Source organism: Eurytemora carolleeae, unplaced genomic scaffold (genome assembly GCF_000591075.1).
Source record: "Eurytemora carolleeae unplaced genomic scaffold, Eaff_2.0 scaffold849, whole genome shotgun sequence".
In the NCBI taxonomy this organism is placed as follows: Eukaryota; Metazoa; Arthropoda; class Copepoda; order Calanoida; family Temoridae; genus Eurytemora; species Eurytemora carolleeae.
The window spans coordinates 111,561-132,592 of NW_019396736.1; the positions used below are offsets into that span (position 1 = coordinate 111,561).

Genomic DNA, 21,032 nt, shown 5'->3' on the forward strand with positions numbered 1-21,032 from the left:
CTGGGAGGAATGTAAACATGTAGTAAATACCCTACTCCATAAACTTCTCTCAGGCCCGTTTCTATCCAGGTACAATTCAGTTCCTCTTAGCTATTAATGTCTAAACCCGGTTACAATCTTGTAACCTATCAATGCCAAACTGACGGGCACGATCTCAGCAGCTATCGATGTCAACACAGACACTAGCTAGTAATTAATCAATGACAAACCACTGAGCACAATCCCATGAGCTATCGATGTCAACCGGACATTAGCTCGTATTCTATCAACGCCAAACCAATGGGCGCGATCTCGTCAGCTATCGATGTCAGCAAGGACACTAGCTATTAATCGATTAATGCCAAACCACTGGGCACGAATTAATGAGCTATTAATGTCAACTGATCACTAGCTCGTATTCTATCAACGCCAAACTAAAGGGCGCGATCTCGTCAGCTATAGATGTCAACAAGGACACTAGCTAGTAATCGATCAATGCCAAACCACTGGGCACGATCTCACAAGCTATCGACGTCTACCAAACATTAGCTCGTTTTCTATCAACGCCAAACCAATTGGCGCGATCTCGTCAGCTATTGATGTCTTTTATGAGTTTTCTGCTTCTTTTATGAGTTGTCTGTTTCTTTTATGGGTTGTCTGTTTCTTTTATGATTTGTATGCTCTTTTCAATTGTCTGTTAAATTTATAAGTTGTCTGTTTTATTTATGGTTTGTCTGTTTTCTTTTATGATTAGTATGTTTCTTTTATGATTTGTCTGTTTCTTTTATGAGTTTTCTGTTTCTTTTATGAGATGTCTGTTTCTTTAATGAATTGTCTGTTTCTTTTATGATTTGTCTTCTTCTTTTTTGAGTTGTTTATTTTATTTATGAGTTGTCAGTTTCTTTTATGATTAGTATGTTTCTAAGCTTGTTTTGTATATGAGATTCTAGTTCAACGTTTATATATATTTCATAAAAAGCGTTTCGGAAAAATATGATTTTTCTTTACAAAGAAATTTCAAATCATCAGTCAATAAGGAAAATGATAAATGATCAAAAATGATTAAATTTGCAAATTTCTTAATCTCCTTATTTTTGCACTATTCACCATTTTCAAATATTTTTGTTCATCCTAGTTTTAACGTTAATTAAGTATGGTTATCGTGCGGCATTTATATCATAAATTGTATCTGCATGTAAAATTTAATTTGATTTTATTCTTATATCGACAAAAATACAAAAATTTACTTTAAAAAATTGTTTAATTGTAAGTTGTGAAAAGTCAAGAGAAACACTTAAAGCACACCAAAACAGTGCAAAATTAATTAGCAATGCGGGGTAGGTTAAGTCGCCATCAAGTCCCTGTGCTTCTGATTTTTTTTAGTGTACACAGTAAAGTATCAATTGAATAAAAACAATCATAAAACTTTACGTTCTAAAACGCACACGAAAACTCACCGTTAAGACAAAAAAATTTCAACAAAATTATTAGTTTTAAATTGGGATTTGCCGTTTGGACTTTGATTTTGAATTTTTTTCAAAGGAATTATGCGAACTTCTTTTTACGAAAAATTACACGGCAAATCCAATTTTCAAATATATTTCCGCATAGTTAGTTAAAATGTAAACAATAAGATGAAAATATTTGTTCTATTTAGCATTTCTAAAAGTTTTAGTTTTATCTTTTTTAGTCTTTAAATTTCAGTTCATTTCATGAAAGTCTTTAAAATTTACATTTAAAGCATTAAAGTTGTTCAAACAATTTAAAAAATAGCCCCCAAAAAACATTGAGCTGTTAGTGTCCAAGCATGCTGTTTTTTTAAACTTTAAAAAAAAGTTCCAAACTTTTTTGAGACAATTTAATTTACCTGGTCGGCGAATTTTTTACCCTCTTTATGAACCCTCAACTAAAAGAACAATAGAAGTTAAAGATTTAAGAAAAGTGTTTACATTTTAATAACATTTCAGAAACTTGATTGTTAGTTTTGAGTGCATTTACTCTGATTACGATTAGATACACTCGATACACTTAAATACAAAAAATAAACAATCAAAGAGACCTTAAAAAAAGGTCTTTTCAATTCTACACTTTTTTAAACCAAATTTTTTACAAGCTGCACTTTGTCCTAAAAATTAAGATAAAAAACTACAAATTTTTAAGCAGCCTCCAATTTTAGTCCTCTATATGGACCATCGTGGAATCTGGGATGGAGGTCATTGACCTCCATTTTGACATTATTAAACTTCAAAAATAAAGAAAAAACACATTTTTCGCCCTTAAACAATTAATTCAACTCTATTAAGGACTAGCTGAAGTGCCGGCTTTAAAAACATTTTGAAATTTTTTTCGAATGCTGAAAAAAATTATATTTTTTAGCTTATTGCTCAGGGAACTCGTGGGCAAATTTGGGGAGAGCAAAAGCTGTTTAACCCAACCCATTTAACAAAATTTAGCATCATTTTCAATGTGAAAAATCTGCAAAGATTCCAGAAAATTTTTAATTTTCAAAATAAATAATAATATTTTAAAACTTAAAATCTCCTTCATACAAATTAGGGATGGGCAATTCTTATATGAAATTTTCGTTTTTGATAACAAAAAAAAACGAAAGAGGGTAAATTTTGCAAAGATTTTTCTTGAAAAAGTTGCTTTGAAACTTTTTGGATTGTTTAGTTTTCACACCAAAAAATGATTAATTTTCGTAATAAAAAAACTTTTTTTTTTCATTTTTAAACGTAAAAGCTTTCTCAACCGATGTCCATCCCTTCATACAACCTTTCAAAGATTTTTTTCCGAAAAAGAACAAGTATTTGTTAAACATTAAAATCTTTAAATATTTTTAAAAGAAATACTTTGTCTTGAATTAATTGTCAACAAAACTTGAAGTGGCCTTAAAAAAAGAGTTTTTATCCCAATCTGGGGCGAATATAAGATTATACAGTTTTCGTTTTCTGCAGGGTTACCCACAAAGGATGAGACTGTTAAGACGACTTGTAACTCTTCAAATATGACGATCCTAAATTTAAATCTAGCCTTTTAAGTTAAGTTTTATAGAAGTACCAAAAATGATTTTGTTGACATTCCCGGACATGACATTTTTTTTTCGTTCTTTGATCCCAGTGCAGTTGCTGCAGAAGTTAATACATTTGTACAATGTATACATGCAATGAAAACTGATGCAATATAGTGACATAATTACAAAACAGCTATCATCTTGTTAAACAAATTAATAAAATAAAATCAAGGGTGGGGAGAATTTTTATACACGCCCCCCCCCCCCCGAATATTTAACAACACTTATATATATTATATATTTGGTTGACTTAAAATCAAAACAATAAGCGAGGAAATAAACTGAACACTTGTAATCCTTTCTTTGCAATCTGACTTTTAATACTTCAAACTTTACATTTTGCAATTTAAGGTTTACACCATCAGGTTGCAATGAGATGTGGATTTGAAAATTGGAATTTATGGGAAGTGTTCGTCAGTTCCTTTACAAATATATTCTCTGAAAAACATGTAGAAGGGTAAAGGAATACATTTAAACACTAACCTGACTGTATGTAGTGGTTAGGTGAAGTTAGCATGTTTGTATATATATTATATAAAATATTTGTTAGTCTATAAAACACTTACAGAACTTACGGAGATGAGTTGGTAGGAGTGATTCATCATGGCGATCAGCAGGTTCAACAGAACTATGATGTTTATGATCGAGAATGTGCCAAACATTAACAGTCCCCAGAATCTAGATAGATATAATAGACATGATACTTAGATAGAAAAGATGAATAGATAGGTAACTAAGTAGGTAGGTAGATAGATAGATAGATACCTGGTAAACTCCTTGATGCCGGTCAACTCGAAATTGTCGAGGTCCACTAGGCCGAAGGAAGCCCAGTATAGAGTCTGCGAGGTTTCCCAAATACTAGATTCAAATATTGTAATTTTATTTGAATATAAATACTAAATTAAACAATATGAATATGCGGAGGGGTAAATTTCAACCAGAAAAACGGTATCTTCCACGTGATTTATCGGATAAAGTACCGTTGTGAATCGAGTATGGCCCTCTTTAAATGGAGGCTCACCTGAAATTACAATTACACTTCCTTTAATTTAATGTTTAAAATGGCGTAGAGAGAAAGATTAAAAAAACTTTTTACCGTTTTTGTACTTACTTTTCAAATCTTCTGTATGCAAGACAATGGTTTATCTCTACAACAATCTTATCATTCTTCTCATACGCCATCTAGCATAATAATCAAATATATAGTTTTTAAAACATTTGTCATAAGTCTGAAGGAACCATGAACCTAGCCATGCATACATGAATTTTCTTTTATCTTTATTCAGGACGGAATTCAATGAATTTATGAGAGGTCGCTGCACTCTTTTGCCGGTTCAAATTCTGAATCATCGATTCAAAGTTTAATATTCACGAGGATTAGAATTGGTGATTCAGGATGTGAACCGGCGGGAGGTAGTTTAGTGACAACTCCAATTCATAAGATTCGGTCCTTGAGTGTATAAATCTTTTGGTATTTCCAATATTTTATCTAACACTTTTTTAAAGTTCATGGTTTATCAAAATAAATTAAAAGTTCTTCTCCGGCCACAAATTCAGATTTTTCTTATCCCTTTATTTGTGCAACCCGATGTCCTAAACATTTGCTATAAATTCTGTCAGATAAAATATTCTACGCTTGAAAAATCAAAGGTTTACACCACCATCAGGTTGAAAAGATATAGGGATTAGAAATTCGAGAAATTGTGGCTAAACTAGAGTTCTTTTTTGACATTATTATTTCAATGCTGAAATGCTACAAGTTCTTAAACTTTTTCAAATTTAAAATTTTGGATCAAACTTTGATATTAGGTTTTATTATCATGAATCATTCAAGTTTAACTAACTTTTAAACTTATGGTTTAAAACATAACTTTTTTAACTTATGGTTTAAAACATTAAATTTTTTGTTCAGTTCTGTTAATCGAGGATCAAAACCGGAAGGATAAAAAATATTTTATATAAAAAATTCAAATTTTATAACAAAATTTTTTGGTAATTCTTATATATTGTATAAATTGTAATTTCATAATTTTACTTTCTCAACTATTCTAAAATTCAAATTTTTATTTTACTAAAATTCATTTTATAAAGTTTCTAAGTTGAACTTTCCAAGATTTTTAAAGGGAGAGACTGGTTAAGTAACATTGTTTAACAATATTATTGAGATAAATGAGATGTTTTTACTGTGTATTATTTCTAAATAAGTTAGGAAAATTTTTCCATGGGGATAATCAGCTGATTTTATAATTATTTAATTGTCGTTTTCTACGGGTTAAAGTGTTTAATTCTGAAATCAGACAAAGCTTTAAATGGAACCGTAGTGAATTAGGTATAGCCATCTTCTTTGCATATCGTCATATGTTTACTAACCCTGTTATTTTTCCTTCCTCCCGTCAGGTTTTCAATGGTTGTAATGTTGTTATTCCCTGAATCTTCTACACATTTCTGTTTTTCTAATTCAGCATAGTACCATAGCAGCTGGTTCATTCCTAGACAATTTATATTCAGCATAGTACCATAGCAGCTGGTTCATTCCTAGACATTCATATTCAGCATAGTACCATAGCAGCTGCTTCATTCCTAGACAATTTATATTCAGCATAGTACCATAGCAGCTGGTTCATTCCTAGACAATTCATATTCAGCATAGTACCATAGCAGCTGCTTCATTCCTAGACAATTTATATTCAGCATAGTACCATAGCAGCTGGTTCATTCCTAGACAATTTATATTCAGCATAGTACCATAGCAGCTGGCGTTGCGTTGCCAGTGAAATTTCAACAATGTCAAGGGCTCCCTGAAAGAAATTGAGTTTTTGTCACAAACTCTGATTTACTTATCCCTATATCTTTGCATTATAATGTTGGAGACCTTAGATATTTCAAACTATGAATCATTTTAGATCAAATTATGATAGTTTGAAATATCAAAGGTTTACACCATCAGGTTGCAAAGATATAGCTATTTAAATCAGAAATTGTGGCAAAAACTCAGTTCCTTTATCGAATTTGGTCCAACCGTTTGGCCAGCTACACTCAGGGCACTAATTACTCCACTAGAGGGATGGTTATTAACTCTCAGGGCACTAATCACTACACCAGAGGGATGGTTATTAACTCTCAGGGCACTAATCACTCCACTAGAGGGATGGTTATTAACTCTCAGGGCACTAATCACTACACCAGAGGGATGGTAATTAACTCTCAGGGCACTAATCACTCCACCGGAGGGATGGTACCAAACACTTAGGGCACTAATCACTCCACCGGAGGGATGGTAATTAACACTCAGGACACTAATTACTCCACCGAAGGGATAGTTATCAACAATCAAGACACTAATTATTATACAAGAGGGGTGGTAATTAACTCTCAGGGCACTAATCACTCCACCGGAGGGATGGTAACTAACACTCAGGACACTAATTACTCCACAGAAGGGATAGTATTTAATAATCAAGACACTAATTATTATACCAGAGGGATGCTAATTTACTCTCAGGACACTAATCACTCCACCGGAGGGATGCTAATTAACGCTCAGGACACTATAATAATTCCACCGGAGGGATGGTGATTAACAATGAAGACGTTGAATATGGAGTAATTAGTGTCCTGACTGTTAATTTCCATCCCTCTGGTGTTGCAATTAGTGTTCTAAGTGTTAATTACCATCCCTTCAATTGAGTAATTGGTGTCCTGAGTGTTAATTACCATACATCGGGTAAACCTCCGGAAGAGTAATTAGTGCCCTGAGTGTTAATTACCATCCCTCTGGTGAAGTAATTAGTGCCCTGAGTGTTAATTACCATCCCTCTGGTGAAGTAATTAGTGTCCTGAGTGTTAAATACCATCCCTCTGATAGAGTGATTAGTGTCTCAAGTGTTAGTTACCATACTTCCGGTAGGTAGAGTAATTAGCGTCCTGGGTGTTAATTATCCTCCCTCCAGTGAAGTAATTAGTGTCCTCAGTTTAAATTACCATCCCTCCAATGGAGTAATTAGTGCCCTGAGTGTTAAATATTATCCCTTCGAAAGAGTAATTAGTGTCCTGAGTGTAAATTACAATCCTTTGATGGAATAATTTGTGCCCTGAGTTTTAAATACCATCCATCTGATGGAATAATTAGTGTCCTGAGTGCTATTTATCATCCCTCCGATGAAGTAATTAGTGCCCTGAGTGTAAATTACCATCCCTCCGATGGAGTAATTAGCATTGAATATATAAAAAACATTGCCGGTGAAATTTGAACCACCGATTCAAAGTGAGAAGTAGATGAACCATATACCACGGTTTAGCCAGTTCTCTTGTTCGCCGGGTAAATCTGAAGCGAAGTGGTTGAAGTTAATCTGCATTGTTCAATTAGCTACTTCCTTTATATCATTAAATCTGCTCTACTCATCCAGGACAACAATTTTTCATGAAATAAATTATATCTTTACAATCTTTAACATTTTAAACCCCGACTATAGATGGAACAAAAATCATTATATAAAATGTCAAAGGTTGCAATAATATATTTATTTGTAAATTGGAATTGATAGCGTGGGTTTAGTTTGTTTTAAAATAAAAATGGTTGACCCTCTATTTTAAAACTTACCACAGGAGAAGGCAAAAAGAACTAGAATATAGAGAGCACAGAACTTCATGATATCCATAACCATCCGGCTCAAAGAAACCTTAAAAATATATTTTTTAACCAGGTATTGTAGAGAATTTTCAGTGCTGTTAAAAAGAGTTTAACAATCATTTTAAATAACAATCCATTTAAAGAGAGGCGTGGGCAATAGGCATGGACCGATTCACCTTGTTAATCTAATCAGAAATAAATCATATATCTTTATTTTTCTGACTGAATATTGATTATTTTCAATGGTGGGTTCTAAATCTTGTTATTCAGTTTCATAATTGTTCAAACAAAGACGTCGTTGTGAATCTGACATGATGGAGGGTCATTAAAATTGAAAAATGTTGCATTTTTTAATGAAAGCAAATCAATAATCCTAGAACACTTTTTAAAGGTTTTGAAAAAGAGCTAAATTTATTCTAAGCGTTTTAAATTAACTCAATTTAGAATAATTTCCCCCTGTATTGGGAAAGTTAAATTTAAAAAGTATTTAAATTCGAATTGAGATTTCAATATAACAAAAATTTAATCAGAATAAATTAAATCTGGATAAAATTGCTAAGAAATAGATTTTTTGACGATTAAAAAAATCTAAAAGATTTATTATTATTTTTGGTATTAACATTATTAATAACTAGTCTTTAAAGGGCGCTTCGCGCCCATCTTCTATTTTAATTGTGAACATGTTCTTTTTGTGTACATCGTAAAACAAAACAAAAAAAAGTTCGCGGATTTTAACAAAAAATTTCGTGGATTTTCAAAATTTTTAACAAATTTAATGAAAATCAAATTTTGATGTAAACAAATAGTTGAAATTTTGATCATTCATAAACCTTCCCTGGGGCCACGTGATGTCCCACAAAAAATTTGGGCCCGATCGTTCAGCCGTTTTGACGTTTATTGGATACAAACAAACAGACACCCAGACAAACAGACTGACATACCAAATTCATATATAGATAGCAAAAATCAATACTAGAAACCCTAAAATATGGACTTTTAAAGACAAAAATTTACAAGCATTTCTACAGGGCTACAGAAAGAGATGGGTATCGTTTTTTAAAACGAAGGAAAAACTGTCGTTTCGTTTTGTTTTTTGAAAAACCGAACAATCTTTTAAAAAAAATTAAAGTTGTGCTTTGAAGGCAAATTTTGAAATAAAGTAAACGACCGTTTCGTTTATCGTCGTTATCAAAACAATCAGTTCGTTTTTAGATAAGAGAAAACTGCCAATCCCTAGCTTAGCTGCAAAAAGGTTAAACAAAGGGTATCTGCATGGCGACTCTTTAAAGTCGGCCCGTTCTCCGTAGTTGATGCATAATTCTTAACTGTGTGCAATGTGCATCGTTTCAAAAATGCACATTTTTGCAGCTCAAATATATTAACGATCTTGCACTGAGAGTTTTCATAGTGATAAAAGGGCAACAACTTTATGAACGTTATCCGCAGTAAACCGGATTTTTATTTAGTCTTTTTTTATTAATATATTTTTTAGATAGATTGTAAAACATAATGTTCAGTTATAAAACAGCACCAAAGACTTCTAATATCAAGAATTTGGAGGTTCTTTGTTAAAATTAAAAATTGTTAAAAAGTCATTTAGTCCAAAATAGTAAAACCAGTCATCGATTTGGTTAGTTTTCATTATTTTACCAAATAAAAAGTAAAAAAGATTCATTATAATATAAAGAAGCACTTTGGTTCTATTTATTTTATATTTATCAATAAGAGCACTACCGATTCTTGAATTGGGAAAATTTCTTTTTTGGACCTTGTCTTTTATATAATGCTAGATTGGGATCCTTGTCTTTTATATAATGCTAGCTTGGGACCCTTATCTTTTATAAAATGCTAGCTTGGGACCCTTGCCTAGAAACCTAACTTTCTTTAAAAATGTGAATCCTAACCAACTTAGAATTTTTAAACCAAGAACACTCATGTTTCTTTAACGAGTTTCAAAATCAAAATTTGAGACAAATCGGTCAAAGTTAATTATGATAGGACATACAAACAAACTTTACAATTATTGATAATCTTTTTCTGAATTGAACTTTCTATTTTTTTCTATTTTTCTTATATTGCATCAAGACCCCCCTCCCCCCCGCACGTGTGTTTACAATCCCTCATAATCGGTTGTTTTTCTCAAATGAGTTATTACTTCCAATTCTGCTTTACATTAATATATAAATCAAGATACCCCTCTCCCTTGCTAAACATTTAAATTCACAAACCCTTCATCTCCCACTCCCTACCTTCTTAATCTACCCCCCTGACCTACTCCCCTCCCCGCTGTACCTCTGATATAAGAGTAGGATCCCAAGAATTCCTACCCGCTACCTCTTTGATCTACCCCCCTCCCCTTTACCTCTGATATAAGAGTAGGATTCCAAGAATTCCTACCCTACCTCTTTGATCTACCCTCCTCCCCTTTACCTCTGATATAAGAGTAGGATCCCAAGAATTCCTACCCCTACCTCTTTGATCTACCCCCCTGCCCTTTACCTATGGTATAAGAGTAGGATCCCAACCATCTCACTCCCTACCCCCTTAATCTAACCCCCTCCCTCCCCTTTACCTATGATATAAGAGTAGGATCCCAAGAATTCCTACCCCTACCTCTTTGATCTACCCCCCTGCCCTTTACCTCTGATATAAGAGTAGGATCCCAAGCATCCCACTCCCTACCCCCCTGAATTATCCCTTCCCCTTTACCTCTGATATAAGAGTAGGATCCCAAGCATCCCATTGCTCTCTAGGTAGTTCCAGAGTATCTACCCCTTCAATTACAAGTATATACCTTTACTCAAGGCACCTTCGATTAGACCTTTGATTTTCCCAAAAAAAAAAAATATTTTTTTTTAATTGAGTCGAGCTTAATAAAATGTCACTGCATTCTAAATTTTTGTGTACGCTTTAAACCTTTCTTTTAATGAGAAACAACTAGAACGTTTTTTTGTGTCACAAAATAGATTTTAGGGTACCATCAATTTTTATCAAAATCAAAAGAAAAGTATGAAATATTTCTTCGAGTAAAAATATTCCTCAATTCTTTATAGATTTATAAACTTTGTAAAAGTATATTCTTGCCTAACGCCAGTTCTGTTTGAACCTAAAATAACATTTGTTAAAAAAAACTTTTGTCAAGAATAAAATACAAATTTAATTTAAAATATTCTACAATATATTTAGATTTCTTTAAAAAAAAAATGACTATTTCAAATTTTTTTACAAAAAAAAATGTTTACATCGTAGTAAGCCACGAGGCGAAGCGCTATTGTTGCAACGTATAAGGAGTTTGTTATAAAGTCCACAACATTCCACATATCACTAGATAGTAAGTCCATTAAACAACATTTTTAACAACATTTCAACAAAGTTCTAGACCAGTAATAAGACATTCAGCGGTAAAAAAAAAAACAATAGACCATGGATCAATACAGGGTTACCAAAAAATAATGATACTGCAATGACGACCTGAATTTGGTTTTTGAAGTTTAATGTCGTATTTTAAAGGTTGAATGATTAGAAAGGTTGAAAAAGCTGGCTTTAAAGCTAAAGAGAACAATGAATCCTAGACGAAACAGGATAGTCTCTGAACATTGTGTAACAATGAACAATTAATCCTAGACGAAACAGGATCGTCTCTAAACATTGTGTAACAATAAACAATTAATCCTAGACGAAACAGGATCGTCTCTGAACATTGTGTAACAATGTACAATTAATCCTAGACGAAACAGGATCGTCTCTGAACATTGTTTAACAATGTACCTTTTTGAGATTTGATGACCTTTGGCCACGGATCGCTAAAAGTGTGCGCATGGATTTTTGTGGTAAAAAATAAGAAACAAATTTTCTAAATAAAAAAAAAGTTTTACAGGTAAAAATTGGATTCTCTGTTGAATGTATCCGAAAAAAATAAAGTTTAAAATTTCTGTAAAAGATAATTTGAATATTTAAATGTAAAATAAAATTTATTTAATTTCACTTTATTCGCTGAAACAAAATTCTGAACTTCTTACTTTTGAATAATATTAAATTCAGTAATTTTTAAACTTTTCATTCATAATACAATCATGAAAAATGTTGTTTAAAAGATTCCTGATATACTCTCGCATCCCTACATCCCATAGCTGTTTGATCTCGCTCCAGATCAAACCTAAAGATTTATCAAATCAATCCTAAATATTGATAAAATCAATCATAAATTTTGACCCACAGGAGTCCTAAACATTGATTAAATCTATTTTAAATATTGATTCAATCAATTTTAAATATTGATTAAATCAATTTTAAAATTGATTAAAATTAATTCTAAATATTGATTAAATAAATTTTCAATATTAATTAAATCAATTTTAAATATTGATTAAATCAATTTTAAATATTGTTTGGTTCTGTAACATGCGATATTCTTCTTCATATTCTTCTTCATTTTTTATTATCCTAATTTAAAAGACACAGTACTTAATCTTACTCAAAATTTGTATTACAATTAATTTCCGTATCTCATTTAAAATTTTATACTTGTAATACCAATTATGTAACACAATTATACACATTTAACAAGAAACGGAAAATATAAATATTTAGTTAAAAAAAAGACATTATGTTTCATGTTGCTATTTATTTAATATATTCCTGAAATGATTCAATAATTCAATTAAGATGTATTTTTTTTTTGATCCAGTAACTTATACTAAGGAAAAATTCCAAAATAATTTAGAAATACATTTCAGTTCCCAATCGGAATTCCGTTGCGCGGAGTTTACAGGGCTCCCAATTGCGCACAAGTAAAATCCACTTGCGTTGGAAGTCGACCTCAGATCGGGATAAACAGTTTTTATACATTTTAAAAAGCCTGGGAAGAAATCATCGTCATTGTTGTACTAACATTGAAATACTATCGTAGATCCCACTGCATCCCATCCGAGACTCCCGATTTTCATCGATTTTCATCGATTTTCATCGACTTTCGAGCATTTCATAAGAACATTGCTCTAAGAAAATCTATATTTTTAGTGATATCTGATGGAAATTTATTGATCTCCAATGAGATGACCGAGAAGGTCTCCAATGATGATGATTTCTATAAATAATACTGTTGATGTAAAGTTGACCTGCAACCCAGGCGAGAATAAAGGATTCTACAAGGGAAGGCGAAGCACCCCGTTTAGTTGCATTAGAATTAAACTCCCAACCAATCATATCTTCTATCCGCTGAGACGCCAGTATTAACAAAACTAAACAAATATTAATAGATTTTAAAGGAATTGAGTGTTTGCCACAAACCCTTATATCTTTGCAACCCAATGTTGTAGACCTGAGATATTTCTATGTGATTTTTTAAGGCAAATGATATAAGTTTTAAACATCAAAGGTTTAAACTTTCAGATTGCGCAGATATTTAGATTTGAGAATTTTGGCTTGTGGCAAAAACTCAATTCATTTGGTGTTGATGTTGGTACACACCATAATATAGTTGATGTTGGTACACACCACAATGAAGTTGACTAAAGACTTTAAAAATTAAAGTTTTTGTGATGTTAAGTGAACCTTCATTGAAAGAGGTACATGATCGATTCACAACGATACCTTAGCAAAGCAATAGTTTGGAAGACTTCTTTGTTTAAAAAAGTTCTAAATTAAAAAAATTCCTCTGTTGCTTCTGTAGTTGAAATACCACAAACTACAATTGTGAGGAGACCACTATTGTGAATTGGGCATGTCCCTCTTTGAAAAGAGAGTCACTTGCAATAACGTTTACATCAATTTAGGTCTACATTTTTAATAAAAGAAATATTTGTCATGGTTGACCCTCTTTAAAGATTCGAATTTAGATATATATTATGTATAAAAAATAAACTTATTAAGTTCAAAATAGCTAAAACTTATTTTAATTGATTGAAAGTTACTTTTCGTCTTTTACGGGAATGTTTTTACGCTTTAGAAAATTGATTTTACAAAAATAAAACAAAAATAAAGGACAACTTGTCAGATATATATAAAAATTTCAAACAAAATTGTCTTTATTTTGAATTTTTTTTTTGTGTGCTAGCATTAAAGCTTTACACACAGCTGTTTAATTAATTTGATTCACTACTTACATAAAAATGTGAAGTATGAGGCAGAGTTGCAAATAAATTTGATAAAAGGTTTTCTCATCATCTGAGACATCCTAAACACAAAGAAAATATTAAGATATGTTTCATTCCTTCACTGGATTTCTCAAAACCGAGGCTGAATTTAAAGAATTTGAGCGGCGACTTAAATTTAAGCAGCGGCTCAAATATGGTTGGTTTCACTTAAAATTGTATTAAATGTTTCAAGATTTAAGCCGGCGCTTAATTGAAATCGGTTTTTGGTGGATTTAAGACGCGGCTAAAATTCATTAAATTCGGACACCGAACTATTTCTTAATTATTTCTGATAAAAAATGCAGTTTATCCCGATGCTTGTTGACCTGTTTTCTATGAGGAAGTTAATTAGCGTTTTTGATCCAGAAATATGTTTTTAATCCAGAAATATGTTTTTAATCCAGAAATATATTTTTAATCCAGAAATATGTTTTTAATCCAGAAATATGTTTTTAATCCAGTAATGTGTTTTTAATCCAGAAATATGTTTTTAATCCAGAAATGTGTTTTTAATCCAGAAATATGTTTTTAATCCAGAAATGTGTTTTTAATCCAGAAATATGTTTTTAATCCATAAATGTGTTTTTAATCCAGAAATGTGTTTTTAATCCAGAAATATGTTTTTAATCCAGAAATATGTTTTTAATCGAGAAATATGTTTACCAGAAATGTGTTTTTAATCCAGAAATATGTTTTTAATCCAGAAATATTTTTTTAATCCAGAAATATGTTTTTAATCCAGAAATGTGTTTTTAATCCAGAAATGTGTTTAATCCAGAAATATGTTTTTAATCCAGAAATATGTTTTTAATTCAGAAATAGTTTGAATTACGTTAACCTGTGATATGTGCTTACAGGAACTAAATGTACGTTTAGCTGTAATATGTGCTTACAAGAACTTTAACGTTAACCTGGTGATATGTGCTCGCATAAATAAAGGCACGTTAACCTGTAATATTTGCTTACAAGAAATGAATGCACGTTAACCTGTGATATGTGCTTACTATAACCAAATGTACGTTAAACTGTGAAAATAGATGTTATGAAATCTTTGATATATTATACACTGTGAATCTGAGAATTGGATAGATTTGAAATATTACTCAACTGCAGACAGACCATTCCGATATTTTCATAAAAGGATCGTTTTATCTAGTACTTCCATTTATTTCTTTATTCAGCACAAAAACACAAATGTTTTAAACTTCTGATGGAAAGAAAGAGTTCAGAATGGAACTGAGTTTTTGCCAAAAACTCAAAGTTTCTTATCCATGGTGATTACAATCTTTGATTTTTTAAATCTATATTATTTAATCTAACAGAATTCAAAGTTTGAAATATCAAATGTTTCCGACGTTAGGTGTTAAGATTAAAGTAAGTGTTCGCGAAAATTGACAATGGACGATTTTTTTGGCCGCCAGGTGTCTCTCCCGCGTGGAACCCCTGTAATGTCGAAGGTAGAGACGCCTAGCGGCAAAATAATCATCTTTTAGAGTAAATCGTGTACAAAAAAATAAAATATATAATGAAATATCAACTAAGTATGAATGCATTATATTCGACATGTAGGTTATAACATCTTAATGATTTGTTTTAAATTTAATTGAATTGTTTACAATCTGAGTGAAATGATGCAATTTCGTGAATTTGTATGGGCCCTACGTCCTTCAGTATGAGACGTTTTTAACCCTTTTCTCCTTATAGACGCAACATATATAGAAGTAAGATTATATAGTAGCGATCACCATCGAAATCGATTCGACATTAGCCTATTTAACACGTAAATCTGGAGTATCTTAGCATCTTAGATAATGTTCCGAAATATAAAAAATTACGTTATGCATTAATTAACAAATTTTCAGAAACGGTCTTCCCCTGNATACAATTTACCTAATCCAAGGGCAAATAATGTATGTGATGGAGAAAAAAGGAAATAATAAACCAATTCTGCAGACCTCTAATGCCTGAAAAAATCATGTGTTAATTAAAAGGATTTTGAAAAAGCGCTATATTGATGAAAGGGTAATAACTCTAAAAACAAAAGGTCACTTTAAAATACAGAGACAGTCCCTTTAATGAATGTTTAGGTTAAACCTAGAACTTCTACAGTCGGTCTTTAAAGAAAGAAAAGGTACAGTGGTAGGCGATTATATCAATACAATGAAGAGGACTTTTTTATTTAAGTTGATTGTTTAACAAGTTTTTTTCGAATTTACAAGTTTACAATTAATCAAAGAGAAGCTTTTTTAATCCACAGCTTCTGTTTGCTTTCATGTTTATGTGTATCTATACTGCTTAGAAGCTTGATATAAATGAAAATTTGAATCGAAAGTTGTCTTTATTGTATTGATATAATCGCGAACCACTGTAATATACACTTTTACTTGAAATACTCAGGTAAACGAAATCTTTTATGCTTAGTAAAGATATTAATCCAAACATTTGCTTAAATAATTAAAAAGTTTTTGTAACAAAAACTAGAATTTGTTGAAGGGGAAAATCAAAAGATTATTGATATTTCTGTGGCACAATTTATTTTCTGGAGCACCATATTCATTTCCTGGAGCACCATATTCATTTCCTGGAGCACCATATTCATTTCCTACCTGGAGCACCATATTCATTTCCTACCTGGAGCACTATATTCATTTCCTACATGGAGCACTATATTCATTTCCTAAATGGAGCACTATCTTCATTTCCTACCTGGAGCACCATCTTCATATCCTGGAGCACCATATTCATTTCCTACCTGGAGCACCATATTCATTTCCTGGAGCACCATATTCATTTCCTACCTTGAGCACTATATTCATTCCATACCTGGAGCACCATATTCATTTGTCTAAATCCAGGAAGTCCTTCATACCATATGGACGCAAGTAATTGTTGAACATTTGGATGTGCTACAAACTAAAAAACAAAATAATTATTGCCGAAATAAACAGGTTTTTTTTTCAAAGAACCCATAGTTGAAACCATTCGTTGTAAAAAGAGAAAAACATGGATATATCGCTTATTCTTGATGAAACAAAGCTTTTAAGGGTACCTTAGTCAATCTGATAGTCCAATCGATAAATGGAGTTGGATTTAACCAAGACTACATTTTATAGTCCTTTTAAGAAATACTAGAAATACCGATAACTAATTTTTACACAAAAATCATCGTTCACCTTTTTTATTCACTATAATTTGTATAACACCGTTCTGTTATTTATAACCTCCTCGAAATTGCCATTTCAGTGGTGGAACAAGCAATTTGGATTAAACAGTATTTAATTAGTAAACACCCAGAATAGGTTTTTATTTGTGGCTTTTCTTTTATTTTATTAATAATGAAATTGTTATTTTCTTCTATAATCTTCTCCACATAAAAAATAAAGGATTGGGTAAGAGCAAAGAAATCTACAAAATTAAAAAAAATCTTCATGATAAGAATAAATTGGCGTGAGACATTTCATAGAAAAATTTTTTTTTGGTGTATAATAATAATAATAGGATGTTTAATCCAATTTCACAAAAAACATTTTTAAATATAAAATGTAGTATTTGTTGAAAAAAATAAATTTTTGAAAAAAAATTCGTTTTGCGTTTTTTATTAATTCATTCTTTTTGTTACCTTTTTCTGTCTATACTTGATTGCTAGCTTCAGTCTATTCAAATGCATTCTCTCACCATGCTGGAAAAAGTTTAAATAATTATTAATTTTTTTTTAAAGATTAAGAAAGAGACATATCCCACTATATCCCCCATTGAGTTCTAGATTTCAGGTGCAGATCTGAGGATTTGATTAATGGCTGGGATAGAACTCGATATCCACAGCACACACTTTTAAATTTTGAATCTATTTTAAGACATGGGAGAAATGAAGAGGTCGGAAATCAATTTTGTGTGATGTTCCGTTAATCTTGAAGACTTGATCTCAATATTCAATGTGGGTACTTTTAAATTTAAGGATCAATGCTATCCTGGAGGATATGACCATGTCGGAATTGTTAGGTCTGCAAAAGATGGAGATCAATGCTTGATCCCAAGATTTACAACACTTATTAAGTTATGACTTCAAGAAATGATAAAACTGACGGCTGTATCCAATGGATTAAATCAAACCACCAGGGGGGGAGGAAAACCAACCGAATGTAATTGACATTTAAAATAAGAAAGGTTTGACCTCCTATGCTAAATTATATTTTGAACAGAAAAAAAACACAAATTTCAAATTGAAGGGTTTAAGTTTAATTCCATAAATTATGCGGAAAATCGACCAAGATTAAAAAATATATCTAAATATACAAAAGTTTGAACCTGTAGAAGTATAAACAGAACGAGAAATATTTCTAAGCCTTGATATAAGTATCTGCATTTAAACATTCTTCCGGGGAGGAAATTAGATCTGAGAAAATAGAGTTAAAATATGTCAAAACTAGTTCTCAGGATGAAGGATCTTATCTTTCAAGGATAAAAAGTAATCTAAGAATGTTGGTGGATTACGCAAAATTCTTTTTTCAGCCTCACTTTTACACTGTAGTCGACACTGTTTTAAAAAACCTTTTTGTTCATAATATTGAATTTACCAAATTAAGTTAGAAATGGCGAATAATGCGAAATAAAACATTTTTTATAAATGCCTAGAATTCTGATCATAATTTTGAACAAGAGATGGTTGTAATTTCAAAATTCCAACAGAAGTAGTTACCTTGTATTCTTGTCCTGATGGATCATGGTTAAGTAAAATCTCTAGTTCCTGACAACTCCTCGTATGATCTATAGTTACCTTGTATTCTGGTCCTGATGAATCATGGTTAAGTAAAATCTCTAGTTCCTGACAACTCCTTGTATGATCTATAGTTACCTTGTATTCTGGTCCTGATGGATCATGGTTAAGTAAAATATCTAGTTCTTGACTACTCCTTGTATGATGTATAGTTACCTTATATTCTGGTCCTGATGGATCATGGTTAAGTAAAATCTCTAGTTCATGACTACTCCTTTTATGATCTATAGTTACCTTGTATTCTGGTCCTGATGGATCATGGTTAAGTAAAATCTCTAGTTCCTGACTGCTCCTTGTATGATCTACTATAGTTACCTTGTATTCTGGTCCTGATGGATCATGGTTAAGTAAAATCTCTAGTTCATGACTACTCCTTGTATAATCTACTATAGTTACCTTGTAAACTGGTCCTGATGGATCATGGTTAAGTAAAATCTCTAGTTCATGACTACTCCTTGTATAATCTACTATAGTTACCTTGTATTCTGGTCCTGATGGATCATGGTTAAGTAAAATCTCTAGTTCCTGACTACTCCTTGTATGATCAAGAAGTGCAGTTGCGAAGTTTTGGCACTGTTTCCGCAATCCCTGAATAAAAATATCAGCTTTTAATGAATAAAAGATGCATTTTGAATACTAAATTATCCACCATTGTCAGAGATTGATTTAAAGTAGAGGCGTCGCATATTTCTCTCAAATCTCAACATAAAGCAGAAGTCCATTTATTTGCTGAATTGATGGCAGAACTTTGTAAAGTAAAGCAAACTGGCATATGTAGTTTTTAAACTTATTTTTCTCATAAATACTTTTGCAATTAACGAAGTTGCAGAGAATATCATTATCATTAAATGAACGTTAGTTTTAAGTCGATTACGTGATATCGACCCGACAAATAAATCTTCAAGTAGAATTTTGGGGAAACGTTTTCAGAAAAGGAATCTATAGTTTAAAGTAGTTTGATCTTTTATATGATTGGGGTTAAGCCTATAATGCAGTAAGTAATAATCATTTATATAATATAAGTAAAAAGAAACGATTACAGTGATTATACTTATAGCAGGAATATCTTTATTAAAGAATAGGTCTTCTTCCGAAGATTATCAAAAAAAAATTTTGAAACCAAAGAAGTTTGCGTGTTCAATAAAAAACGAACTGTTTTTATAAATAAAAAAAAAATTTGCCGATTTTTCTTTTAAATTTTGGTGCATTTTAATAATTAAAATGTCAACTTTTTTCCCTACCTAAAAGCCTAGTTTTCTTGCAATATATATTCTTTTTAAAGTTAGTGCAATGATTTAACATATCTTGATTTCCTTTTCTTGAATAATTTAATATTAATTTAATACAGAATTTTATTAAAGAAAAAATTAAATTTTTATCTCTTTAAATCAGAAATATAAACACATGTTTAGAATTTTTCTCTAGTTTTCTAAAGGAAAAGTACATGCTATTCAATGAACAGCTTAAACTTTTCCTACAATTTACAAACTTGTTCTTTCATAAACTTTACACAGTTTTCTTTTTTCAAATTGCTTTTACAGTCTCTTCTTTACAGGGATATACATAGTTCATACCATTCAGATTTAACATTCGATAATATATAAAGCTGTGACTTTCAATCCCAATTTAACCAATTAAACATCAATAATTCTCTTTTTAAATTTAAGGGTTATTTTATTAATTTCTTATTTATGTCAAATAAGGCTTGACTGCTCAAGAATTTTTTTGAGAGAAGTCTCTAAGCTGTTTAAATGTTAAGTTTAAGTTATGAATTTCGAACGAAAACCCGCTATTTTATTAAAAACTTTTAAAATAGGATTTTTTAACACGCTACTCTGACTAAATCAAGGATTTGGGGTGCTGCTGGAGCCCCTAAATCTTTTCTATATGGCTGCTAGAATCTATTTATATATTTAGATTATTCCGAAACTTCTGAGCTTTCTTGTGCTTTTACTATAAAAATTATGTTTTTCATCCACATTACTCGCTGTAACAAAGACGACATCTAAACATATTGCGAGATTACAGGATCCATTCAAGGATAAATTTATGAACGGGAAAAGTAATTATAAATTGAAATCATTATAAATCAATGCAAGCTACAATTCATACAATGTTTGTAAATGAAAAGATTATCAGAATATATGTCTGTGGAATCATTTCTAGAAATGTTTTTGATCATAATGTTTGAAGTTTAGAGTTCCATCTTAAATTAAATTTGTTTTTCCCCCCTGTTTGCAAGATAATGTTACCAAACTCCATTAGACAGAAGCACTGACGCATGTTGGGGTATGTTAGGGGTTGAATGGTTTTTGTCACAGTACTCATTTTAGATGTATTTTTCTTGTGTTTCATCATGAGAATCATATTTTCGGCCGAAAATATTTAACCAAAACATAACATTTAAACAGCTTTGAGACTTCTCTCAAAAAAAATGGAATA

At 31.3% G+C, this 21,032-nt stretch overlaps 1 protein-coding gene across 1 annotated transcript in view; it reads right to left on the reverse strand.

Annotated features, from left to right (window-relative positions):
* The window catches only part of LOC111707945 (transient receptor potential-gamma protein), a 61,029-nt gene that overhangs the window by 18,608 nt on the left and 21,389 nt on the right, over nt 1-21,032 (reverse strand). Inside the window, exons 6-20 of the mRNA XM_023481140.1 lie at nt 19,068-19,178; nt 17,436-17,495; nt 16,640-16,729; nt 15,707-15,780; nt 13,787-13,857; nt 12,800-12,922; nt 11,781-11,838; nt 10,925-11,006; nt 10,767-10,788; nt 10,392-10,456; nt 7,653-7,731; nt 5,423-5,541; nt 4,164-4,234; nt 3,818-3,910; nt 3,628-3,730 (exon numbers count right to left, since the gene is read on the reverse strand). Of these exons, the coding sequence (XP_023336908.1) occupies nt 3,628-3,730; nt 3,818-3,910; nt 4,164-4,234; nt 5,423-5,541; nt 7,653-7,731; nt 10,392-10,456; nt 10,767-10,788; nt 10,925-11,006; nt 11,781-11,838; nt 12,800-12,922; nt 13,787-13,857; nt 15,707-15,780; nt 16,640-16,729; nt 17,436-17,495; nt 19,068-19,178 (1,221 nt within the window). The remainder of the gene's footprint in view (nt 1-3,627; nt 3,731-3,817; nt 3,911-4,163; nt 4,235-5,422; nt 5,542-7,652; nt 7,732-10,391; nt 10,457-10,766; nt 10,789-10,924; nt 11,007-11,780; nt 11,839-12,799; nt 12,923-13,786; nt 13,858-15,706; nt 15,781-16,639; nt 16,730-17,435; nt 17,496-19,067; nt 19,179-21,032) is intronic.